Consider the following 26,960-nt stretch of genomic DNA (forward strand, 5'->3'; position numbering starts at 1 on the left):
GCGTCTAAATCTCAGTATCAACTAGATTTCATTTTGTTGGAGAATATGCATCATATTAACGAGTGGACACTTTTCAAAATGTACATGACCACACGGCCAAATGCTTTGATGGCAAACCTAGTCCTGTTGCTTGCTGGTTACATACAGCTTGAAAATGGTGTTCAACCCATGAGCTGATCACATACTCCTTGACATTCTATTTTACCATGTTGGTTTATACCTGCTACCCTCAAAGTGAGATGGCAGCAAACTACAATATTCTGGCTAGTTTGCCCAGTTCCCTGCCTGATATGCCATCACTCTGCTTAGCCTTTTACATAATGATTACACAAAGCTAACTTGATATTTACTTAAAGTAGCGATCAAAGGTTTCATCCAGTCTGTACATCCACAGACCTAGTGCAAAACTGTACAATGTATTTGGCCTCCAGGGCACACTTTGCTCTACGATTACGATTGCATTATATATTTGCACCTGCAGTAGAGAGAGAGCTGGCCAAACTGTTTTAAGAAACTTTATCATATCCATTTATTTGTGTCAATTCATGTAGCTAACCTTTTAACCAACACTCACCCAGGGCTCTCAAAGTCTCTCCCACTCGCATAGTCGAGAAGATTTTAAGGAAGGCCAGTACCATTTGCAGAGGATGTTGGAAACCTTTATTTAAACTTTACTTTGTTTGCAGTAAATGTCAAATAAAAGGTTTCACTGTGCATGGCTGGCCTCTGGGTGGCAGCAGTGTTCCAAACTAAAGTGGCTTTGTGGTGACAGGCACCATTTTACAGAAATAATTTGCATGGCCCAACTTCTCACTAATGTCTTACTTCAGCGGTATACAAAACTGCGGTATTGTTGTTGCTCATTTTATATCTTGGGTACAAGTATCTTCTGGTGGCATTAAAACATTAGTACAAAATTGCTAATCAAATGGGTTTGTTTGCTAATCTAGAAAAATGTTAAACTCTGCTAATCAATTTTTGAAAACTAATTTATGCCTTGCAGTGGCACTAACCCCAGCAAAACTCCACAAAATGTACCCCCTGGAATCCAGACTGTCATGGGGAATGCAGGATGGAGGGAACCTGAAGCCACATTTGGTGGGAATGCCCCCACATCCACGAGTACTGGGGGGTAATCCAGGGAGCAGTCGAACAAACCCTGAGTGTAAAGGGAGGAGGTAATAGAGGCATGGCACTGATGGGCTTAGAGGGAACTTTGGACAAACTAACCGAGAGTGGAGCGCTAAGTATATGTCATCCTGATGATGGTGGTAGCACTAGTACTAGCACATAAGTAGAAGCGGAGGAGCTCCCCATGGAACACGAATGGGTCGGAAAAGTATGGAACTTTGAAGCCCTTGAGTGGCTAACTTACTCTCTACAAGGAGACAACTAAATCTACCTAACAGACAGGTCAAGGGTGCTGGGGTTTCTACAGAGGGGGACATGGGGTTGTGGTGCCCAAGAAGAATGAGCCTTTTGGGACTATTGTAACTGTCACAAACATTTACATATGAAGGAATCTGGGTCAGCAAAGGACCTTGTCAATCAATTGGTACCTAAATCTTAAACTATGAGGAGGGATAGGACAGAAGGAGCGGAACCGTCTGGGGGGCGGAGGGTTCAATTTATGTGGAAAAGTTTTACTGAAAATGCAAATAAAAGTTACAATAAAACATTTTTTTTTACCAGGTAAGCAAGAAAGGGGATACATTGTATCCCGCCCGCCCACCACATAAGGTGGGGTGTGCTGACTCACTTATAAAAAATGTAAAGGGTTTGCTTGGGAACAGTAGTTCATCCAAGTATATGAAACAGAAATTAACAGGGGAGCCCAGAGTCTAATCCCAAAAGTTGTAGGAAACTATAACTTCAACTATACACTATGGAGAGACATAGAAAGGTCACACATAAAAAGAGTAAAAGACTAGGTGAAAGGGGAAAAAGATTCCCCGTCACCTAGGGACAAGGTAAAATAGTTAACCAGTCCAAGCAAAATGTTCTGCGGTTGACACAGGTCAGGAAGATTTATCATAAATATGAACATCTTACCTAACAAGGTTCACCTGGAGATATGCAAAGACTTGGATGGATTTGGCCTTGCAAAGACGATGCACTTTTAATTGGTCCAAGGTCTCCTGATATTCGCAGTCTGCAGCTCTGGAGAGGCACAGCACCTCAGGAGATAGCTCGTCTCAGGGCTGGTTGGCCCCACCAGCCAAAACAAAAGGAGTCCTTTTCAGAGCTCCCCTGTCGAGTAGAAAACGGGGTCAGGACAGCAGTGGTGGCTTCATGGTGATGAGAAGAATCTGCAGGCGGCTCTGGTCGTCGTCAATTTAGATTACTTCAGTTTCCACTGGTCGCCTTTCACCTCAGGAACCTCGCCTTATATTTAGTTTCACCACAAACTCCTCTGCAAACTCTCTCCGCATTTTACAGAAAGGGGCAGGTGTCTGTCCAATCAGATATGCCAGGCCACCAGTGGTAACTGGCTCCATTCAGGCACTCGGGCAGACAAAGGGCAAGGGAGTGAATAGCTCCTCTCAACTTCCTGCCTGCCCAGAAACACTCGAGCCTAGGCGGGGACACTCAAGGGTTCCCACCAGAGGCAAAACAAACACATACACATACACACACACACCTCCGTCGCAGAATAGTAGAAGGGTTAACAAAGAACAACCACAATGGCAGAAAAAGAAAAAAAGGAGCCCCCATATTAGAACATAGGTGACCCAATTGTGCACAACCGAGACTCTGAATACAGTCTGCGGTAAAAAATAGCACAATAGTTGGTAGAACACGTCCACTTCCACCAGCCATAACTATAGGGTTGTTTATGTGACTAAAAAGACAGGACCAGAAGGAAGGGGTATACTAGCTATCCCCTTAGCACTGCACATAAGGTGGTGTGTGCTAATCTCGCATAATGTTATAGGAAGGATGCACAGTATCTCTCTATTCATAAGAACAGTAGTTACTTGAGGATAGTAAAATAATATCAAACGAGAACCCAAAGGGTTCCCACCAACACTGCACATAAGGTGCTGTATGCTGCAAAAGTTCAACAAAGATCCCTTAAAAAGGTATATGAGGAAAAGAAGACGCCATAAGAAAGTTAGAACACAGAACAGAGTTCCAAAAGTCAGAGGCAATAATAATGAATGAGGTGGAAAAAGGCTCTACTCATCTAGGATAGAGAGAAAAGGGTCCATGTCCAGCAAAGCGTGCTGGGGGACTCACTGGGAGAGGGGATTAAGCATACAAATGAAACATTTTCCAACAGGTATTAATACCCAAATTAAAAAAGGAGTGGTGCATAACAAACAAAATCATTGAACGGTGCCAGAACCAGTACAGGCCATTGTATGCCCTGGTTAGCTTTGTGTGTCTTAACAACCCACTAATTAGCATGAAAGGTTATCACCTCACCTTAAAACATTGTTAAAGAAATTAACAGTACCTTATATTGCGACACTTCAGGGGTGTAACTTTCAGTTAACTCCAAAAGCTGTTAAAAGAAGAAACACATGCAATGAATTGTGCATCAAGTCATTAAAAGTCATTACAAGACTCAGGCCAAATACCTAAAGACCCTACCAAACCTTTGTTTCAAGCCAAAAGTAATCCCAGTGTTGGTGAAATTATGTGCAACATGGGATTGGCTTAACTGTACAGCTTCAGCAATACTGGATAGGTATGCCCCTTTCTTTTTAAAGCTTGATTTCTCAAAATGTTTTAGTAACCACAACGGTAATGGGGTTACAATAAATATGCTCTTTATAAATAAATGGGTTTACATTGCCCTAGAGAATGATGTGCCCCCAACTGTAAATTAGATTAAGCTTACAGAGTAGTTATGGGCCATATGAAGAATTAAACCACACAGACAGTGCTTCATACGGGCACAGAACCTGTAGGAGAGTTCAAATATTCTGCATCAAAATATAACCCACATTAAAACCTGCATTCACTTTCTAAAGAAACTAATGGCTACCTTGAGTTTAGACAAGCATTTACAAAGAAAAGTGCAACTATTGGAAATCAATGTACTTGGGCACTTTTCAGCAGAGAGAAGTGTGAGGGGTCAGAAATGAAAGCCGGACACAACGTTGTCACATTTTTTATTAAAGAAATTTATTAACATAAATTGGTCGGGAAAATGCCTTTCTGACCCTGCACCTAGTCGAGTTTCCCTACCCAAAATCAAAAACTAAGGATCTGTCTGTCAGGATGCCAGAAATCAAAAGCCGTCTTTGTGTCAAACGTTCTATCCTGACCCTCACACTACAAATAAAATAATAAAGGGAGAAGGGAAATGTCTTTAACTTGGAATTTGAAACAAGTGTTCATAAAGGAAAAATAGAATAGCTCCAACGTAAATGTTCTCCAAGATGAAAAGACCTTGGTTCCAGAGGGTGATTCCTTTCCCCTGGATTCTGCAATGGTACGATAATGTCTCAGGTCCTAGTGTCGTTCTTGTCCCACAACAATTCTGTTAGCTTTACAAGTCCTTCTTTAACAACAGTTCCTTCTTTATTCAAACAAACACTGTCTTTTCATGACACTTCTTGTAGGTTTGCAATGTGCCTTGTATACTCGCTGCCAGAACTCTTTATGAACTTGTCCTGCCAGGACTTCTTATACACTTAAAACTTACTCACATTTTCCCCTGCCAGGACTTCTCTTGTACTTCAATTGCCTGGTATAGTCTTGCCAGTACTTCTCATTTCTTACTTTCTCTTGATCTTCAAAATGGCATAAACCCTCCTTGATTTGATATATCTTTCTGTTTCAATGTTTGTTTCAAACTTTCCCCACAACTGCATTAAATGCACTCATATGTTATTGGGAATCATGTTTGACTTGCAAACAATCTACTAATTACTTCTGCCTCTGCAGCCTCACAATATTTAAACGTTCTCTGTCGCCAAAACGCCCCTACTTTGCTTGGGCTGACTCACCAGCTCTGTGCGACGTCTTTGGTCCGTTTCGTGCATACGCATGTACCTTTGGCAGATGCATCCCACTGTGGGCTGCTCCAACGTCTCTCCTGCTCATCTCGCGGCTCTGCTTCTGCATGCCTGCTCCTTCAGTTTAGGGTAAAGGCAACGCTGCTTCTTTGAGCCGCTGAATGCCCAGGGATCCACTCGCGGTTCCTGGCGTCGCCACGGCACAACCTGCGCTTACAATGTTACTTCCCTTCTCTTCTGGCAAGCTCTTCTCGGCCACACCAGCGTGTGCCTTGAGCTTCCACAGGTCAGCGAGGGAGAGGAAACGTCTTCGCCTGAGCAGCTTTCACTTGAACAGCTTTCTCCTGTACTGCCGCTCATACTTGAATTTCCAGCTTTAAATGACCCACTCAGCAGGGCTTTTGGAAAACTAGCACGCTCATTGAACTTGAGGCTCCCGCTGCTCTGCATCATTTCCTTCATCCTCCTCGTCCCAGTACTTAGTTGGTTAAAGGAATTGGAGTCAATTGATGTCAAATGATGCATAGTATTTGGAAAGTCTCTTTCAATGATTGCATATGACAAGTCAGTTCTACATGAATGGGGTATTAGAACTGAAAAGGGTATTCTTGGAGCTTTTGCCTTTTAGACCAGGAATGGAAGGTTTGTCTGAAGGATGTTGGGAAAAGGTGTCTCCTTTCCCTAAAAGGAGGAACATATACATGACAATAAGCCATTAGGGTATAGGGTATCAGGGGGTCTGCTTCATGGGCAAATGGGGGATACCATGTATCATCCATTGAAGTCATGACATCTCCCCACCATCTATGATGAAACTTTGATAAGATAAGAGGCTCTGTGCGGCAACAAAAGGTTTCTTATAAAAGAAGGTTGAGCTGGGGAAAGCTGCATGCAACGTGAGCTACAGAATCCATGTCCAAGGTGAATGGTATCCACCCATTCCAAATCTTAGTCTCGTCTCCAGGGGGGGGGACATTTTACTCAATTTTCTGTGCATTTGTAAAGAGGGTAGTGGAAAAAAGGGGATAGAATTAGGGATTATAGGGATTGGGGAGGGGCTTTTCAAACAGATTGTAGGGGCAGGATGTTCCAAACAATACTGCAAAAAAGAAAAAAAAAATGCTGTGAAATGTCCCTCACTGCGAGAGGTCATGAATAACTCTCAGAGCCGCTTATGTTTTGGTACACTCACCTACTACACTCTCCTTGGATACTAGCTCTGAACCCATCTTGCCACTCATTCCTTTCACATCTTGGCATCACTCTTTCCATTGGCTCTTGGCAGTGTTCGGGAGTTCCACCCCATGGGTCTTACCAGTTTGATCCTGTCGCAGATTCAGCTTCTTAGCAGAGCACTACTGTGGACAGCTCCTCACCTCAGATCCACACCAGGATGAAAGTGGCAAGAGACAGAAGGTCCAGATACAGAGCCAGTATCCGAAGAGGGTGGAGGAGGTATAGGTGTAGTGGAGCGCAAGCAGTGCTGAGACACTAGAACAGGATGCTGCACGCTGGGAGTCAAGGTTCTGAAACTCTGAAACAGAGCATATGGGTTGACGACGCACAAAGAAAGGAAAATAACTGTACATTGTGAATTGCAGTCCTGTCACTACCTCATTTTGCGCGGAGACAAAGGAAGCCAAGCAGTGAGAATTTGTTTTAAGTTGTGGTTGAAACACTTTACAAGAAAATAAGAACCCTCAAAAAAAAAAAAAAAAAAAAAAAAAAAAGGCTCTGTCTCAGGTGAATTTTTGTCACTCCCCAATGTAGCACAAGAGGCAATGAACAGCCACTGTCATAGCAGGGCATACTAGATTAGCCATTTTGTGATAGGGAATGCAGAGCGACATGAATCCCAACAATCACAAATCCAAGGAACGTTCAGCGGAGAGAAATATAAAAAGAAGAGACCAAGAATGAAAGAGGGAAACATCGTTCTTTGTGATCGCAAAGTCTTCAAATTTAGTTGATTCATGGCGTCATGATTGGTGAAGAACCACCACACATGGTGTTAAAAGTGGGAAAGAGGAACCCAGCCACAACAACCACTAAAATATAATGTGCAACCACATGAATGAAAGGACCTGGATTAGTTTCTGCTTTGTAAAGATGACAGCCCTGCTAGCAAACCTACATACGGAACAGAGGGATCAGCAGAGCCAGATCTCACAGGCCCAAGGATCATGGAATTCCAGCCAGATATGGAGCCCAGCTCCAAACCCATATCCAAGTGGAAAGGTCAGGATACATATGCATGTCTGAGGATTCGAACCGTAGTGCTCCTTTCTCTCTTGCCATGCGCAAAATCAGGTCTCTATCTCGGTAGTTAAGAGGTTTTAGGTAGGGCGGTGCGGGTGGAGCCCCCCGGTTTGGGGACAGGAGCCAGGACCTGGTGTGCCCTCTCCACAAGGTAGTGCGAAAATTTGGATGAGTCGAACAAAGTTTTCAGAAGACGTTTGATAAATTGCTCCATCTGACCTTTACAGGCCGCCACCGGGATCCCGATTATCTGGATGTTGTTACATATAGATCAGGATTCTAAGTCCTCACGCTTATTATGAACTTTGCTGAATTCTTGCTGGAGGTGAGCAATGTATCGATCATGTTTGGAACCTTTATCTTCCGTTTCGCTAACCCTAGTTTCAACTTCAGTAATGGCCTCCCCTTCCTTTTCCAGCTTGGACTTCCAAGGATCCACTTGTAGAGACAATATTGTCAAGCTTCATGTTGACCGCCATGAAGCCTTCTGCATCGCAGCAAGGTGATGACCGTGTCTGGTGGTGTCGGATGCAGAGGGTTGTTCTTCCTCAGACTGTGTTTCTGTGACTCGAGGTTTTAGCCGGGATGCTAGTAGATATATCCATTGGCCCCTTCTTTTTGGCCCCAGCGCCCTTGGTCATGTTGATGTTGGACAGCTTGGGGCCAGGAGCTTTATAGTTAAAAGTGACAGACAGTTGCTAGATGCCCCTTTATGGAGTTGTTCTGGTTAGGGGACCCCTTTCAGTTTCTTCTATCCGGTAGTCAGCGCCGGTTCAGCTTCAGTAACAGGTCAACCTTATTGTGAATATTGCGTAGGCTCGGCTTGATCAGAGATACATGGGCATCTGCGGCAAGCCGCAGGTTCTTCAGGATAGTATAGCTTTCAATGGTGTCGTGTGGTCACGCCGCACAGTTCCAAACAGGCAGCGGCGGCGAGTGGAAACAATGGCTTTATCTCGGGACACTATTGTATGCAGCACACACGTCCATGCTTTTGTTTTCCTCTTGTGCGTGTATCAAGTTTGGTTTTGGAACTTTGAGCCTTCACGGTTGGGGCTCAGCAGGATCCCGAGATTGGGGCTTAAGTAGGCCCCCCGCGTCTCACGGGCACCATCACACAGAAATCTCAGTGTGCCTGTGTGGGTAGAGTCTGGGACCCGGATTACTTGGCAGATGCATCAGTGTGTGCCACCACAGTGCCCCTCAGCAGCCTAAAGATGGACCAAGAGTAAGCAAATCCCAGACTCCCCTCTCGGCAGCCAGTGGTGATGTGTGCACTTTCTCACCTTTTTATGCTCCCATTATGGAGGTCCGCCCAGGGAGGCCCAGGGCGGCTGCCAAGCGTAGTGCAGAGTGTCCACTGGATATGGCTGTAGAGCCCTTTGTTAGCTACGGATCATGCTTCTGCGTTTCGGGTCTCTTCTGAGCAGATCAATGTGCTGCTGCAGCTCCCGGGGCAGAGAACAGCGCTCCTCGCGCCTGGTTTGTGATGGGTGTATGCCACAAGAGACTCACTGTTCAGGAGCCCGCCACCTGTCTCGTTCGGCTCCCTGCGTTCCTCCAGCCACTCAGGGAGGGCCCAGACAGGAGAGTCACAATCTCCGCCTGGGTCAGGGCAGTTGTGACCTGCTGTATGGCCTTAAGTGAGGCGAACTTCCCCCACCGACCCGGAATGCCCTGCCACCTGGTCGAGTCAGAGCCCTGCAGGACCTACTGCGTTCTTCATCTCCCATGTCGGCCCACGTGTGAGATGTGCCTCTATGGAGCAGCTCTTGCAAACAGGAAATGGGCAGGTCCGTATCTTCTGGCGCTATAAAGGCTCCAACCACATCTCCCACAGTGGTAGTATTATGCCCGGGTGGGCGTCTATGCCGCAACGATCCGCAAACAGGTGGGCCGTACCATCCGCGGACCCATAAGAGGTCCCCACAAGATGGCGGCCGTGATCCAGGAAGCATCTGCTAGCTAACTGATCGGCGGCGAGCTCGTAGCTCTTTCAACAGCGGATCTTTGTCAACGGACTCCAACATTGGAGGTAAGAATCCTGACTAATGGAGGACTAGGGAAGTGTGCTCCGAATTTTAAACACGCAGTTTCAAATATATTTATGATCGAGCGACTAAGATATTAGAAACCCGATTATTAAAGTCTGTCTATTCTGTTTACACTTAGACCGTAAAGAGACCGGACTCACGGATACCTCTACTAGACCGAAGGCCCGTATAGAACTCTTCATTAATACAGCTATACACAACTTCTAGGTAAGAGTAATTCTTTCTTATCAAGATAAAAGATATTATCAGCCGGAAATAATCCTTATTTTACTAACAAAAGATTACCATTTTTTCATTACTAATAGGAGGAAAGCTAGAGAAAACTAATATCAGCGTTCAAGATAGACGCTTCGAAGACCCTGACCTAATTAATTAAAAGACTATGATGAAGAAGATCTGAGACTCCTAACACTCGCCACAGGTATTGACACCTCCTGTATTTTGTGTTTTATACACTTTTACTCAGAATTTTTAAATCGACAATATTAGATAAACAAGCTATTGGGTTCCCATGTCGGCCCCAGCTGAGTGTAAAACACTCAGGATTTTACAAGCAAAACATTTGTTTTTCAGGTGAACTCTCTACAAATTGGGGGAAATTCAACCAAAGAGAAGATATCCCTTGCTATACTCAAGGCTGCGTCCTTATATTCTCCACAGAACAGACCAGGTATATTTACCACTAGGCATGTTCTAGATCAATGAATGCTATAAGAGATTCAATCAAGCATTTAGAGCTTACTTTCTCTTTCTTGTTGTTTTTCAACAGTTACAACGGTTACTGTACGAAGAAATCTACAGTCGCACTGTTTTACAAGACGCTGTAGGAAGTCTACAGCAATAAACATTATTAATATACCTTGTAGTTGTTTTTATAGAATTAACAGTGACATTACTCCTGACGAAGGTTCCATTAACAACTTATAGAGGACCGAAACATGTTGAGCATATGACAATGGTTTATGTTTTTTGCCATCAAGAACAGTTGTCAAGTAGCTGATGAATGTGTTTATGAGAAGTTAATTCAAGCCTCTTAAACTAGACTGATTTCCGATCAACTAGGATCGGAGCAGAGTTTAAAAGTCAGCGTATGTCACCATTTCTTTAATTGCATTTTTTATACAGTGTTTTACAATGTTGAGGTTTTTATAACATGTATTTTTACGATTTAATAAACTATGAATTGATTATTTACAGAACAGTTGTGTTTAATGTTGACTACCGTTGAATAGAGCTCTCTATCTCTTGTTTATATAAAGTTTTACTACCCCTTAGAAGGTAGAGCTTCCACTTAGGTGGTTATTATGGGACTCCCTCCTAAATTTAGGGATACTGTGTTGTCTGCCATCTACTGAGAAAACCAATTCGAAATGTCCACTTATATTTGATTCCACGTGTTTGCAATACTCTGACCAGTGGTTGCATTTCTTGTCTTTTCTGGAGTGTTATCTGGGAGAAGTCCTGAAAGAGTTGAATCACCGACCCATTATAAGTGATCGAGGATTGATCGCAGGCTTTCCTCAAAATTAACTCTTTCTGTGGGTACGACGTACATGCTGAGAGCACATCTCGAGGGCTTGCCCCCAGGTAGTTTCTTTTTGGACCAGCATGATGCAAGCAATCTAAAGAAATTGTAGAGGGCTCATTCCCCCCCTTCACCCCTCCCCCCCCCCCCCCCAAGAGTAGATCCGCAAATATATGTGTCACTGCCTGCTTCAAATCTGATTCAGGAATTGTTTCCGGAACATTCCTTATCTGGATATTGGAGCGTCGGGATCTATTTTCCAAGTCCTCGCATTGTAGTTAGAGGTTACGTGTGGCTCTGGTCAGCTCTTCAAGCACTAGATCTGCTTGCTTGGACTCCCTTGTTAGTTCCTGGATAGCCCGTTCATTGACTTCTATGCGCTCACCAATGGTAGCAATATCTTTGCTGAACTCTGATAAAGATTGTTTACTGACGTGAAGGAAGTGAATTGTAACAAATGAATCCCTAAACTCATCTTGAAATTGCTGGAAGCTCGCCGCAAAATCTTCCTTAGGAGCTTGCCATCCTTGTTGTAGATCTTTGCAATAAGCGGAGAATCAGCATTTACTGGCATGTATAGTTTTTTACAGATCATTGTACACTCGCGATTTTGGTGCAATTACAGGTGGTACATATAGTCGTTCTAGATCATAAGCCATGGCCTTCATAATACTGGCCTGTATTCTTCGACAGGCGAGTGAGCTGGTGACCTCTACAATACTAGGGCATGGATTCTTTGTTAGGCTTGAGTGTTTGCCACACGCTTCTGCGCATTACACTCTGCAACCAGTGATTCAATGGTAAGTTAGCCCGGCCACACATCTCTGTAGAATTTACACATTAAAGAATATCCTCCCGAGATGAATGCAGATTTTATAGTCCTTTTTCAGTATGCATTGTTACTTGTTTTAACCGGTAAACACAAGATGGCGTACCGTGTATGCCTGGAACAGCTCCTGTTCCCATAGTGACCGTTACAGGTGCCACACACTCAAGCTTTCGAGTTTCAGAAGTGACCAGCTGAGGAGGGTTAGTTTCGATAACGTCCTGCTTTTTAACAGAGACATTGTTATTATATATACAGACGTGTTGTAGGCACAGTGGTTTGCCACTGCAGTACGTTATATTCACTCTTTAGCTCTCATCACAATCGTCTCTTGAATATTGTGAATTAGCCGCAACAGCGACTTTAGAGACAGTCACCTTCATACTAGAAGCTCCATTCTGAGGACAGTGTTGCTGAATTTCGGCAGAATCGTACCCCTGTTGAGAGTAAGTCTTGTTTTTATGGACCTCGAATTGGACTAAGTAATCTCCCTTATCCACATTATGTTATGGCGTGATCTCTTGTTTTTTGTGATTACGGGAGGTCTAGCCACATTCCTGACTGCAATAAAATTGGGTCACTTGGAAGGTCAAAATAAGACATGGGGGACCTCTTGCCCGATAGCCTCATGGGGATACAACATTTTGAGCATTTGTAAATATTAGGAATAGTGCTGCATTTAATGTTGCGTGCATTTCTTGTCACTAAGCACTCCTGTTGGTCCTAGTCTCAGTTTTTTGTTTTTTTTTACATTTCTTTATTGTTTTTTTAACTTAAACAACAAACACATAACATGCAAACAACTTTAACATAGATGGCTTATTGGCACTTCTTGCGGATCTTTTCTTTCCATTGTAGTTTCATAGTTTCCCCAGCGACCTTATCAGTTCGGTCTGGACCTCCCGTGGAGTCAGGCACCAGGTCTGGTACGCACAATGTTCTATTCTTGGGCTCCGTGCTGGCCTTACTATTACACCTATGGATCCTCTATTTCCGAGGGATCTTCAGAGCTTCCTTCCTCCGGGTGGCCAAAGGTGTCTTGTATTAGTGTGTTCCATGCAGACAACTTGTGCGCAGTTTCACCTTCCCCTCTTGTCCCTGCTCTTGTCCACACCACTGTCTCTGCCTGCGCCCACTTCTGAAGGTCTGACCACCATGCCTCCACACGTGGGCCCTCCTTTGACTTCCAAGACATTGCTATCAGTCTCTTGGCCAGTATACTTATCAAATCTTTCATCTTTGCCAGATGTGAATCATGCTTACCCCCTCTCGAGAAGAGGCCCAGTAGGTACTTTTCGGGATGTTCCGCCTGGATTTGAAGTCCACTTCCCGCTATCTTAAGTCTGATCCCGTCCCAGAACTCCTGTATCACTGCCAGGACCAGAACATGTGTACCATGTCCGCTCTGAGCTCCTGTATGGATTTTATTCATCTTCTTGGGTGTGAGATACGCTCTATGCGTTACGTATAGCTGTGCCTGCCTAAACCTTGCATTTCTGGATACCTTTTTCGGGGATCGTAAGGCCCTGGTCCATTCTTGATCGCTGAGGGGCCTCCCCAACTCCTCCTCCCAACGCTGCCTTGTGTGTTGTTCCTGTGGGTCCTTGGCCTTCAGTAGCTGTTCGTACAACCTAGAGGTTATGTGTGTTCCCTCTGCAATGTCATACCATACATCTAATGCTGTTTCCTCGTCCTGGTCTTCCCAATCTGGCCATCTTCCCGTGATGTTTCTCAGCATGCCAATATAGGATGAATTGACCCATATGTATTTCGTATTCATCTACCATTTCGTGGAAGTCTGCCCACCTTCCCTCCCTTCTCAGGTCTCCAATTTGTGCTACCCCTTTAGCTTCCCAGTGTGCTCGGTATGTTGCTAATGTATTTGTGTTCCCTCCCAGGAGACCCGCTAGGGGGATTTGCGTTGACTGCGGATCCTTTACCCCTTGGAGTTTCCACACTCTTTTCCATAAGTCCACTGCGATGTTAAGCATGTTCGGCAGGGCTCTGAGCCGGGGTCTATCGAGCCATAGTATTTCCCTTAGGTAATACTGTTTCAATGCAGGTTGGAAAATGCGAGTGTATTGTTTCGTCTTCCCCCAGCCATTTTACTGCAAATTGCAGCTGCCCCGCTAAATAATACCTCTCAAAGTCCGGTAGTCTGATACCCCCTTCTTCGTAATCCTTCTGCAGGGTCCTTATTGCGATCCTATTTCTCCCTCCCCCCATAGGAATTAACGCGTTATTGTATTTGGTTTGGTGAAAAAGGCCCTGGGTATGTTGTATGGGATGTTCGTGAGGAAGTATAGTAGGCGGGGCAGCACCACCATTTTCAGGAGGGCTGCTCTTCCCATCATTCCCAGTGGTAGTGTCCCCCAGAAAGTCATTGACCGCTGCGTTTTATCTAGAGCGACGAGCATGTTGGATGCATGGGTATCAGCGGTATTATGATGTATCCCTATACCCAAATATTTAAAGGTGCGGGGTGCCAACGTCAGACCCAGGTCTGGCAAACAATGGGGGGGGGCGTATTTCAGTCCTGCCACGGGGAAGAGGAGGGACTTGATTTATCGCTAGGCCCGAAAGCCTAGTGTACGTCCGGATCGCCTCTAGGAGGCAGGGTAGGTTAGTGGTTGGCTCGCGTACAAATAGGAGCATATCATCCGCGTATAGCGAGATTTGGTGGAGCACCCCATCTATGTCCAGTCCGGTGTCTCTATATTCTGCTCTAAGGAATACCGCAAATGGCTCTAGAGCCAGGATATATAACATTGGCGATAGCGGGCACCCCTGCTTGGTTCCCCTATACATCTTCCACTCCTCGGAAATGAATCGCCCCGTTTTCACCCTTGCTCTGGGTTCCCTGTATAGTAACCTGATCCACCGGAGGTCCCCCTCCCTGATACCAAATGGGAGAGTACACCCATCAGCCATTCCCAACGCACAGAATCGAAAGCTTTGACAGCGTCCAAAGACACTTACACTCTCGTCTTGCAGTCGATTTGTCGCATCTATCACATGGTGAAGTCTGCGGAGGTTCCAGGACGTGTTCCTACCCGGAATGTAGCCTGTTTGGTCCGGGTGGATCAGCGTTGATATTACCTGTTTTAAGCGGTTGGCTAGGACTGCCGTTAATATTTTGGCATCCTGATTAATAAGGGATATTGGCCTATAGGAGGCGCATTTCCTGGGGGGCTTCCCTGGTTTGAGAATCGGGACAATTATCGATTCCGACAGGCTTCCCGGGAGACGCATGGTTTCATATGCGTCTTGGAATGTCTCAAGCAATTTCGGGGCAATGGCGCTCTTGTACGTCTTGTAGAATTCCCCCGGGAGCCCATCCGGGCTCGGGGTTTTGACGGTGGGAAGCTCTGCGATCACCATCTCCATTTCTTCCACCGGGAGGGGTGCATCCAGCAGCTGGGCCTGTTCCTCCTCCAGCCTCGGCAACCCTATTTCTACCAGTGCATCTGTTATGTCCTCCGGGTCTATTTCCGGATTCGGGGCGTACAGTTGCTCATAAAAACGTGCAAACATTGCGTTAATGTGCCCTTGGTCCCTGATCTCTGCCCCGGTGTGATCTTCTAACACTGTTCTGGGATCTCTTATTCTCTTGTCTGGTAAGCCAGGGCAGGAGCCTGCTAGGTTTATCCCCTTCCGCGTGTAACCACTGTAGGTACCTCCCATAGTTTAGCCTCCCTAGTTTTTCCCAGAGCAACATATATTTAGTCCGCAGCTCTATCAGCTCTCCAGGTTCCTCCCCCTCTAATCCCGCTCGTTGTTCTCTCAATTCGATCTCCCTCTCGAGTTCATTCAATTCCCTCATGGCCGCCCCGTCAATCCTCCTGTTTTGCCTATTGCCGCTCCACTTATTACCACCTTGAATGCGTCCCATAATACAGCGCCACTCAACGCTGCCCTCGTTTTGCTCAAAATAATCACTGATCACCTCGCGGAGGTGTTCCTCAAACTCACTCTCCCTCAGGGCCTCTGCTCGAAGTCGCCACGTTGGGATAGGGGCTCTCCTATTGGTGTGCGCCCATGTCGCCACTACTGGGGCATGATCAGAGAGAGTGCGTGCTTTAATGGTGATTCCCCATGATGTCTTGTAGTGATTCTCTGCCCACGAATATGTGGTCTATACTTGTAAATGTTCCATGTGGTGCGCTGTAGTGTGTATAACCCCTCTGCTCCCCATGTACCTGTCTCCATACGTCTTCTAGCTGTAGCTGGTCCAGGATCCTACACAGTTCTTTGGCTGGAGGCGCCAGCTTCTTGTGTTCATTATCAGATCTGTCGAGGAGGGGATTCAAGGTGCAGTTGAAGTCGCCGGCCCAGATGACTGTCGCCTCCCTATATTGCGCTAACTTGGGCGCTAGCTTTCTGCAGAAGTCTGTTGCATCAGTATTCGGTGCGTAGGTGTTGGCCAGGCATACCTCCTTGTTTTCTAGTATAACATGCACCAGTACCAGCCGTCCCTCTGTGTCGGTCTCCTGCTTCAGCAGCTGGAATGGGACCCCCAGGGCAATCCATATTAGTACACCTTGTGCGTAACTTGAATATGTGGCGCTGTAAATCTGTCCTCCCCATTTCTTGTCCACCTTGGCCTGCCTGTCTCTTGTGAGGTGTGTCTCCTGTAACATCGCGATCTTGATTTTCATCCGGTCTAGCCAGGCATAAACCATAAGTCTCTTGACATACGCATTGAGTCCTCTCACATTCCAGGTAGCTATCGTCAGTTCATCCGGTTCCATGATCTCCCTTGTTAGCTTGGCTTCATTGTCCCACTGCCATGTCCTTGCACCCTGTGCTTTATTCCTCTCGTGCTCATCTCCCTCAGTGTCCTGGTCCCGGATCTATGCCTCTTGATGCAGCGGCTGCTGCTGTCACATGGGTCCTGTCCCATGTTGCTCCGGTCGCTTATTATCTGTATTATTTCAGTGTTCTTTGCAATAGTCCTTCCGTAGTTTGTGATTGTACTGCCCATTCACTCCATTCAACGTCCATAACTTCAACAAAAACTGAAAAACTAACGCCCAGCCACCCTCCCCCTGCTCGGGCTCCGCTGCTTCTCTCGCCATGCTCCTGTGATGGGCGCAGACTCGCTGCAGCGTGATGCCTTAAAAGTGACATCCAAACTGATAGTTCATTCTGCTCAGGGGCGCCGCCTCTCTCAGCCAATGCAGCTAATGTGGGGCCGGTTGCTCCTCCATGCTTACTGCTAGCTTCTTTTAACTTACGTTTTCTTGTTCCAGGTTGCCTTTGTTACTTCTCATCGGGGTCCATTTCCAGATTATTAGCGTTTCTCTGCCTCAGCTGGGGGAAGCCTTGTGTGTCCATCCAACTGTGGGCCTCTTCAGTGGAGTCAAAAAAACATGGTTTGCCTTGGTGTATCACCTTGAGTTTAGCGGGGAACAGGAGCATGTATCTCACCCCCGCGGTCCTGAGGCGTTCTTTTGTTGGGCCGAACTGTGCTCGTTGCCTCTGTACCATGGCTGTATAGTCCGGGTACATTGTGATCATGGAAGAGTTTGTGATGATTTCCCCCCCCCCCCCTCCTTGAGAACGCTAGTATTTTCTCCCTGTCTTTGTAGTTCATAATCCTAGCAATCATCGCTCTCGGGGGGGGCACCCGGTTGGGGTCTTCCAGTCAGGGCTCTGTGTGCCCCTTCTACCACAAAGCCCTGGGATAATGCACCTACTGGTACCTCCTGGAGGAGCATGTTCTCGACGTATTCAGTGGGGTCTTTGCCCTCACCTTCCGGAATTCCAATTATGCGGATGTTGTTCCTCCGCGCTCTCCCCTCTGCGTCTTCTGCTCTCCTTTCTAGAACCTTAATTCTCTGTAGTACCTCCGACATCTGTGTATGCGTTACCGCAACCCCTGCCGTAATTTGCTGCACTTGCTGTTCCGTCACCGTCACTCTTTCTGTTAGGTTCCTCGCGTCCTGACGGAGAAGGCCCACATCTACCATTACCGTATCCAGTTTATTTTCTAGAGATGCTTTCAGGGCCCCGATTGCTGTGTCCATTTTGTTTTCGAGCAATTCTTTCATGGAGGCGATTGCTTCCAGTATCGTGCCTTCGTTGGCGGCTTCCACAGGGCGCGACGTGTCATCCGCGGCTGCTGCTTTGTCCGCCGACGGCGACAGTTTGTGTCCTGACGCCATCGTAAAAGTCTCCATGCTTACTTGCTTGGTTTTCCCCTCCGCTTTCTTGTTCGGCATCGCGGGGGAGCCGCCCTCTGCCTGCGTCGCCGGTACCAGTCTTGGCTGTGCTCCACGTGCCGTAGCCCCTGCTTCTTCCACCGCCCTGGTCCCGGTGTTTTACGGGATTACTGCACTCTTCCGGCAGGTGTATTCGTTAGGCCCTCGTTGCGGGCGTCGCTTCAGGCCTTCCCGTGCCTGCTGCGTAGGCCGCCTCACCGTGTCAGGGGCCTTCCCGCTTCCACGTCCCACTTCCACCGGCCGCGCCGGTCTCCACTTCGCGGGGTTGACTCAGGCTCGGGTCTACCCCGCACTGGTTTCGTTGTTATGCGCGTGATGTGCCCCTCTCTCGTGGATTCACCGGTTCATTCTGTATTACGCGGCCGGGGTCCTCCCACAGCTCGCGCGTCCGCCATTTTGATTTCGCAGGGCGATTCCCTCCGACAGTCTATCTCCTTTTCCACTGGCCGGTTTCCTCCGGGGGCTTCGCCGGGTGGACAGCAGGTGTTCCTGTCTCTGTGAGGAGACTTTGGCGGTCTCCTGGAACCAATTTATGCTAGTTTTTAATCTGATTTGGTCAGGATCGCTCCGGAGCTCCTCGGCAGTGCGTCTCACTACATCGGCCGCTAAGCCATGCCCCCGGTCCTAGTCTCATAGTTCTACAATGTTTTGAGCATTTTGTAATACCAGGAATAGCGCCGCATTTTTCATTGGGTGCCTTTTGCTGCTGGCCGAGAGTGGATGGCTGGAATCCTTCACAGGTTGGTCTCTTAGATTTCTTGGACTCTATCTTGGATGTTACACATTAACAATTTGAACCATTTATGCTTGTTCACCATGCTTTCTTCAGTAGGAATTTATTCCACAGTCCGCTTTCCTTTTACATGGTGCGCCCACTTTTGTGAACCCAGGTAAGCCTGCTATGATCCTTAGGACATCATGGTACTCTAAGGCACTATATATATGGGTGATTTTTCCCAAGAGGTGGCTAGACAAGACTATTTCTATACCACTTTATATCAATATATTGAACAGATTATAGATTTGGGGTCACATCCAGTTCGCCATTTGTGATGAAGATTCTCACACTGAGTCGCTACTAAATGGATTGATTAAACACACTATTAACTGAGTTGCCTGCAGATGATTGAATAGTGTTTATCTTGAAGAACACATTAGAATGAATTAGTGATTCATGTTATTTTCCCCTTTCCAGTCCGTATAGCTCTTGAAGAAGAGGTATTTATCTCGAAACGCATAAGCCAGATACGGATGTTACATCAGAAACAGAAAATGTGATGCTATTAAAATAATTTTTCTTTGTTTTACAAAATATTCATACTGTTTTTTCTTTACAATATATACCGACTTAGTCAAATTTTTGTATAGCACTTGTTGAATTTTGGCTGTTTTATGGTATATGCTCGTGTGCAAGGGACGGGAGGATTCGACTATTGGATCCTTTGTTTTTTTATCCTTGTTGTAGGGGAATCAGATTTTCCTGGCGGAATACCTTTCCCTGTATCTCCAATTGCTGCTATCAGCTGCGTCGTTGCACAGAGTTTTTGTATTGGATTCTGTTTAGCCAGGAAGTCCCGTGTATCCCCCACTTGGGTTTGCTTATTTGTCCCCCTCGGCATAAAATGGACCAGAGTACTGTTGTAAGATTGCAGATTGGCTAAGTGCCTAGCGATTGTGTTCCAATGTGCAAAAGATATCAAGGGGATACCATCGGCAAGGACCGAGACCATAGTGAGTTAGTTCAGGTCCACCTTCCCTTCTGCCAGATAACTGCACACCTACTGGGTCTGGGTCCCCCCCCCCCCTCCAAAATGTTCTTTAAATGGGTATGGAGGTTGGTCTGTGGACAGCGGGGTGGGTAGCCTCCCTGCCCCGTCAAAGTTAGCGTCTATTGTAGCCCGACTATGCTGTGGGGAGTGTGGATTCTCAGGCTTACGAGTGATCACCGGCAGCAGCTCCACGTGTCCTTATCTCCTTGTTATTTTCTAGCCCACAGTTGAATGCAGGTGCCATGTCGATAAGGTTAAGTATTCGAAATCCACTGGTTCTGTATATTAGTGCAGATGCTGGTTGACCCTAGAAGGAGGTAACTATACCAGTGAGCGACTGTCTCCTCAGTCAAGCTGCAGATGACAGTTTATATAGCTGCACATGCTGCAATGTATAGATGGAGTCCGCTTTAAACCACGAGGAAGCAACTGGCAGCTGTCACCTTTTCACGTGCAATAACCACAGCTACTGTGATGCAGAGTGCAGCGTTTATTGCCAATGTGTGTTCCCCCACCCAACCCCTCTTCCAGTACCCAGTCTACTAGGGCACAAGCAGATACCCGTGATCAGGAAAGAGGAGGGCCAAATCCAGACAAAGAGCGTACAGCAGCAGGAACAAAGGCAGACCCATAGAAGTAAGCGCACTTAAATTCAGCTTGTTGCCTTCAGCACCCGATGATCATCGCCGGTCCCAGCAATGCATGCAGTGTTTCAGAGGAGTCACACTGTTACTGTTCGTTTCCACTGAGATGAGAAAGCTCTGATCGCAACCACCCGGGATATTAGAGGGATTTTATCTTACGCAGCATACCTTTCGCCTGCTTCCAATCCGGATGTCTGAAGTTAAGCGTTGAAGTTGCGGAACCACTCCAGAGGATTAGATACAACTTAGAGTTCCGGATCTGCCTCCTTCACCTCCGGACACTAAAAGGGCCCTGCTCCGCTCAGATACAACAGGACGTGTGCATTTGTTATGTAGCTCTAGATTTTAAATGGCCCTCAATAGCTGGATATTGTCAAAGAGCTGCTCCCAAGCATATAAAGTCACCCTGACTTCTTTTATGCTCGGATTATGCCCTTGAAAAAGACAAAATCTGACAGACCATCGAATCAAGCTCCCACAGCATCGCGAGACACACACACACACACACACACACCCACCCCCCACACCCCCCGGACTGCTTTTTCTCCTCCCTCACCCACAGATCTTCTAAAAATGACTGCCTCCCTCAAACATACTTCTTACTCCGACAAGATCATACCAGCCTCCAACATTAAACAATTGATGGTTTTGGCATTCAACAAGCTCCTCAGCATCATTAATGCCTCCCTCACAGAAGGGTCACTCAAGACTGGTCTTTTAAGATTTTAAGGCATTTGAAGGATTTAAGAAAGCCTTTTGTCAAGCTCCAGTCTTAAGAGCTCCCGACTACAGCCAAACCTTCATTGTGCAAGCAGATGCTTCCAATACAGGTATAGGTGCAGTTCGGAGTTAGCTGGATGAGAAAGGTAGGGAACACCCAATCTGCTTCATCAGTAGGAAACTGAAGGAACCTGAGATAAGGTGGGCAACCATAGAACGTGAGTGTTTTGCCATTGTGTGGTCTCTGAAGAAGTTTAGACCAGACTTCTATGGATCTACGTTTGCGATTCAGACAGATCACCAAGCCTTGAGATGGTTAATGCAGATGAAGGGGGAAAATCCTAAATTGTTAAGATGATCAATCAGCCTACAGAGGTTTGATTTTACCGTTGAACACAGGTCAGGGTGTAATCACCAAAATGCTGATGGTCTCTCCAGAATGTATGACCGACTGGAGTAAGGAGATTCATCCAGGGGTGGATTAAATCCTCCTGTCGCTTAGTCTTGGGGGGGGATCAGAGGAGGGGGGCGCGAGTGTTAGGGAGAATTCTCATAAATGTGCCAATTCCCTTCACCTTGGAGACCCCCAGCAATTTTGCTGGATTTTGAGGACTTGATTTTTTTACCTGGAGAGAGCGAGAGCCTTTTTCCCCCACTCCCTCGTGTATTTTGATATGTGTTTTACTCTTGTGTTCTTTGATTATGGAGTTTTAGACAACTCCATAGGCGTCATCTTTTGCTTTGTGTCACACAGCACCTTTAGTGCAGTGGCACAGGGTAGCCTTTCAGGCTTTCCCAAGCTTTAAATACCTTCTCTGGGATAAACTACTGTTTCCCAGAGAAAGTAAAGTGAAATTGACTTTACTAGTCTTTTCAAATTCCTAGACCCAGGGCACCCTATCCTAGAGTGCTGGAGGGGTTACCTAGTATGCCCTATTTCTAGATAATCATGTAGAAGTCAAATGCTACCCTTTCCTCTTGAAATGGCTGGTGGCAGTGGTCTTAAAACGAACTACCACGATTTTTCCCGACCGCGAAGACCAGTAGCATTAAATCGCGGAAGCCATGTTTTTCAAGATGGTGTTTGAGCCCCCTTTGTTTAAACAGGTCCCAGTCTTCTTTTTTCACCATTTCTTTTTGGAAAGGTCCTTCTAGAGTTCGTCTCTGCTCGCCAAACCAGGTTTCATCCCTTTGTTCCATCACCTTTGGTGGGCTTCAGGACTGAAGACCGCCTCTGGCGGCCGAGTGTCTGGGGTCGGCAGGAAGTGAGGGAAGTGCCCGAAACTCCCTGGGCTTAGTCTCCTAGGAGACCCAAATGCACCCTGGCGTGATTGGCAGCTAGGCTGGAATGAATGGGAGGAAAGTGGATAAAAGGCAAGTCTCTTGGCTTGGAAGTTAGAGTCGACCACTGGAATGAAAGAACCGAAGACTAGCTGGAAGAGGACGGCTGATGCAACTCCAGGACCGTTGGTTTGCCCGGTGAAGCCGTGCTGCAGGTCCGAATTGCCAAGTACATCTCGACAGAGAAGCCCTTCAAGGACGACTTCTCTCTTTGAGTTGGTGGGACCAACCAACTCGAACCGCAAGCCACCTGGATACCATTCTCGGAGCTGGTTGTATTTTCCTCGGAGTGCTGCAGGAAACCGAATAACCAGGGAGAGGGACACCAGTTTGTGTGCTTGACTACAGCCAACGGAATTTAAGATTTGCCAGCTTTTTGACCAGTCCCAGTGCAGGAGTCCCCAGACGTCCTCCCTCTTGTCCCCACGACTGAAACTCAGGAACAGCAAGATCTGCAGGAACTGCCAGGAACAGAAGTCTTCAGCTGCATCTTTTTCTTCATTGTAAGGTACTGTGAAAACCCGACCGAGAGAACTTACTTCTCACTGCGAAAGTGCTTGAAACTTTGGCAACTTGCAGGCCTAGTCAGCTTGTGACCCAACATAGGATTTTACAAACTACTTCTGAGAATTTTGGCAAAGACTTTTCCGTTTAACAACCAGAAACGTTTTACCCTATACAAGACTTTAGCCTACTGACTTTGGCCTAACCTATTGCATTGAATGGACTCCTCTGGTGAACTCAAACTATGTGCACGATCTAAGAAAAATTGAACTCTTCTTTTTATTAACCTATGCCTTTTTGCTCCTACTTCAAAGTACTCTGAATGCCATTTTGTTCCTCCTTCAAAGTAGTTTAAATGCCTCAGAAACATACTGTGTATTTTTGTGTGATATAGATTGCCTCCTTCTAGTGAATGTTTTATAACCGACTGTGAAATAAAATAAGTGTTTCACCAAGAAACCTTGAGTGTAAGAGTTTGTTTGAATACTTGTAATTCTAGACCTCTGTGTAACACCATTACAGCTCACATTCCCTCTTGAGATAAGCCTGGCTGCTCAGCAACGCTACCAAAACTGTAGTACACACTTATACCTAAGGTTGTTTTGCTGACACCTGTAGCTCTAGTTGTGTGTAGTGGCCCCCACGGGTACTGCATAAAAACTTTGCCTAACACTTGGTCTGCCTGGTGCAAGCCTAAATTAGTGTAGACCGTTACGGCTTACCTTAGTCTGTTTTCCACGGATCTGAAAAGCAACTGTAATTGTATATTACCCAATAAGGTCTTGCTCACCTGGTATAACTGTGTTATCCTGAATGTAATTATAGGTTTATACTGTTCCATTAATTGGTGTTCCACTATGCAGAAAAGTATCCTGGAAACAGGGTTGGTTTATTAAGTGATTTCTAAACCAGAGTGTCACTGCATGACTGACGGGGTCTACTACCCTTGACTTACTGTAAAGTAATCTAAAATTAATTTATGGTTTTACTCCCATTAATAGGTGTGTCCTATACTAAATGTGTTTGATAAGGTCCGACTTCCCTAGAAATACTGTTAAGTGTTCTGATCAGGGTCTATGTTTTGGTCTATGTACTTTGAAGCATTGTGTTGTGTTTTTATAAATGTGTTTATGACTATGACAAAAAAAAAAAAAAGTCCCACAGGCAAAGCCCACCCCAGCACTGCCACCTACCTTCTCGGTCATTCAGCCCATGAAGGGTGTGTCAATGGAAGCCTTTGTCGCTACTTTCTCTGCTCCTCCTACACCTGCGGCAGATTCACACTAACACAGCCCTCTCTAACCTGCATCTTTTTGTTTCCAACACTCTGAATGTCCTTGCCCCCGTCATGAGAATCCGTCTGAAGCCTACCCCAAGTTCAACTCTTGGTAGGACTCCAACCTCGCCGCCCTGAAACGCAAGTGTAGGGTGGCTGTAAAGAAGTGGAGGGCATTGGGCGCATCCTCCGACAAACCAGCCTGCCGCCTGCTCCAAATGCAATACAGACTCTCTGTCCTGTCCAAGAAGAGATTACATAGCCAAGCCCCCGTCTCTGCGGCCTCTACAAGTCGGGTCTATTTGTTTATTGTAAGGCGCACCGAACCCTTAGGTAACTGGCCACAACAAGGTACAAGGATACTTAAAGCTTAGTTACACAACGAGATAGGTACAGTGAGGCAACAGGAATAATGCAAGAAATAAATACAGAAAAGTGGTACAGTAGGTTACAAGCAGATTCCTAGGTATATACAACATTATCCAGGAGGGATTATATATCATTAGAGCGCAGCCAGGAAGTCAGGAAGTAGCTGGGAGGCGTAGGTTACAAGTGGCAAGAGTCCTTACAGTTGCAAGCTAGCAGGTCCGGGCAACGTCCAGCCACTGACAGGTGCCGACAGGCCCTTTTGCTCAGCCCTTCTGCAGAGGCGCTTCTGTGCTCCAGCTTCCGCCTCTCGGTTGGATTGGGGCTCTGAAATACAGCGCTTGGCCCATCAGAGGCTTAGATAGATGAACATGCTTACGAATGGGTCTGCATGCAAAAAGTGAGGCGGCCATTGACCGCATGGAAGGCAATGGAGGTGGGCGATCCGACCAAATTAATCCGTGGTCATGGAGCAGAATAAAGGTCCAAACACTGCACGGGTGTAAATAAATATGCAGGTTAGGAGATGATACAGGCGGTCGTTATAAAAATGTGGGATGGCGCGTCGTCGTAGCTGTACATCCTATATTTGTAAATCACAATGTGGGGCAGGGGAGAGGGGCTCCTGCCCGCTCCTCCTGAACAAAGCTGCTGGAATGGAATCTATGAAAGTGTTGTCCAAACAGGTGCTCCCCTGCTCCTCCAGAACCATCAAGGACCACATCGACACCCTTGCTTCAGCCTTGGTCAATTTTGCAAATCACTCTTTTGCCACTGGAACTTCCCCCTTTCCCCTCAAGCATTCTCTTTTGCAACCCATACTAAAATAAAAAAAGTCTTTGGACGAGCCTACCTGTCTGGCAAACTACTGCACGACCCCAATCACTCCTTTCCTGGGCAAACTCCTGGAAAAGCTGGCCATCTCCCAGCTTACTCTCCACACTGAATCTGTTGGTTGTCTTCATGACCATCAGTCTGGCATCAGATCAGCCAGAGGAACAGAAACTGCTATACTAAACACCCGTGAAGACTGCTCACTTATCTTGATTCTAGCCTTCCTTCGGTCCTCATCCTCCTTGACCTTTCCTCTGCTTTTGACATGGTCAATCACGTCATCCTGATCAATCGTCTCCATGAGAACCTGGGCATCACAGATCAGGCCTTGGCGTGGTGGACCTACTTCCTCCTGGACAGACCATCCCAGGTCCAACTTGGGTCCTTTCTCTCCACCACCTCCCTCTCCACGTATTCCCCAGGGCTCTAACCTCTCACCCTGGTTCTATAATGTCTACTTGGCCCACCTCATCTCTACCTTTTCCTCCAACGGAGTAATGTGTGGATGACACTAGGCTCCATTTCAGGCTCCCCTCAGCCTCCTCTCCTCTTTATTCCCGAGATTTATCCGCGATTCAGGAGTGGTGCATTCCAACTATCTCTGCCTTAATGCCAGCAAGACTGAGATCCTTCTCATTAGGACCCCTGCTCCCACTTTCCCTCTCACTCTGGCTGCTATCCTTGGGCCCTCTTCCTTCGCCTTCCTGGGAGGCAAAAAACCTTGATGTCATCTTCGACTCCAATATCTCCTCCTCTCTTCACATCACAGACCTTGCCAAGAAGGCCCACTACCAGCTGCACCTCCTCAGAGGTATTCTTCCTTTTCTCAATTTCCCCCCAGAAGCTCACTGTCTCCAAAGCCCTGGCTCTCTCAAGGCTACACTACCGCAACAGCCTCTTTCTCAATCTGCCTTCCTCTACGCTCCGCCATCTGCAACTAATCCAGAACAGGACAGCGTGACTTGTCCTTGGCCTCAAGCCCTGGAATTGTATCTCTCCAGTCCTGAAAGCTCTCCACTGGCTCCCGGTGGCTGCAAGGATCAAGTTCAAGACCATTTGCATCGGCCACAAGGCTTTCTGGGGCCAGTGTCTGCACTACATCCAACTCTCTTCCTAAACACCTGTTACGCTCACCTGATCTCTGCGGAGGCGTGGGGGCAGGGTTTCAGGCCTCCCGGGGTGAGGTCGCTCGGGTCCAATTTCGCCCTCTGCGCTTATGTGGTGACTGGTGGTAATAAGTGATGCTGCTCGGGACTGCTCCTGTTGATTAGTTTTGGCGAGCACTCTGTCCTACCGCTTCTGGCAGGGGCGCTTGTATGATCTGGACCGAGTTCCTTCACTGGTCCCTTGCACGTGGTAGTCCAGTCCTGCTGCGACTAAGCCACTATAGTTCAGGTAAGTGTTCCCGTTTGCCTTTGTCTTTCCTCGTCTGTTTTTGTTGTACTGTAAAGTTTGTTGTCTCGTATTGCTGTCCGTTCCACTTTTGATGTTTGCTCTTTTGCTTTCTTCCCTTGCAGGTGATGTTGCCGGCCCGACAGAAGCTGCAGAGCTCGAGGCGACAGCCAGAGGGAATGAGGAATGAAGCTGCAGCAGTACAGTAGCTGGTAACTTGTTAACAAGGGGGCGCGCAGGGTTCAAATGCGGCGCT

General features: G+C 46.7%; 1 protein-coding gene across 2 annotated transcripts in view; it reads right to left on the reverse strand.

Annotated features, from left to right (window-relative positions):
• The window catches only part of COIL (coilin), a 205,017-nt gene that overhangs the window by 116,485 nt on the left and 61,572 nt on the right, over nucleotides 1-26,960 (reverse strand). The window contains exon 4 of one of the 2 annotated variants that reach the window (XM_069654948.1): nucleotides 3,461-3,508. The exons of the other annotated variant lie outside the window; for it this stretch is intronic. Coding sequence (XP_069511049.1) covers nucleotides 3,461-3,508 — 48 coding nt within the window. The remainder of the gene's footprint in view (nucleotides 1-3,460; nucleotides 3,509-26,960) is intronic. 2 annotated transcript variants of the gene reach the window in all.

This window comes from Ambystoma mexicanum, chromosome 3q, assembly GCF_040938575.1.
Source record: "Ambystoma mexicanum isolate Mex_15411 chromosome 3q, UKY_AmexF1_1, whole genome shotgun sequence".
NCBI classification, from domain to species: domain Eukaryota; kingdom Metazoa; phylum Chordata; class Amphibia; order Caudata; family Ambystomatidae; genus Ambystoma; species Ambystoma mexicanum.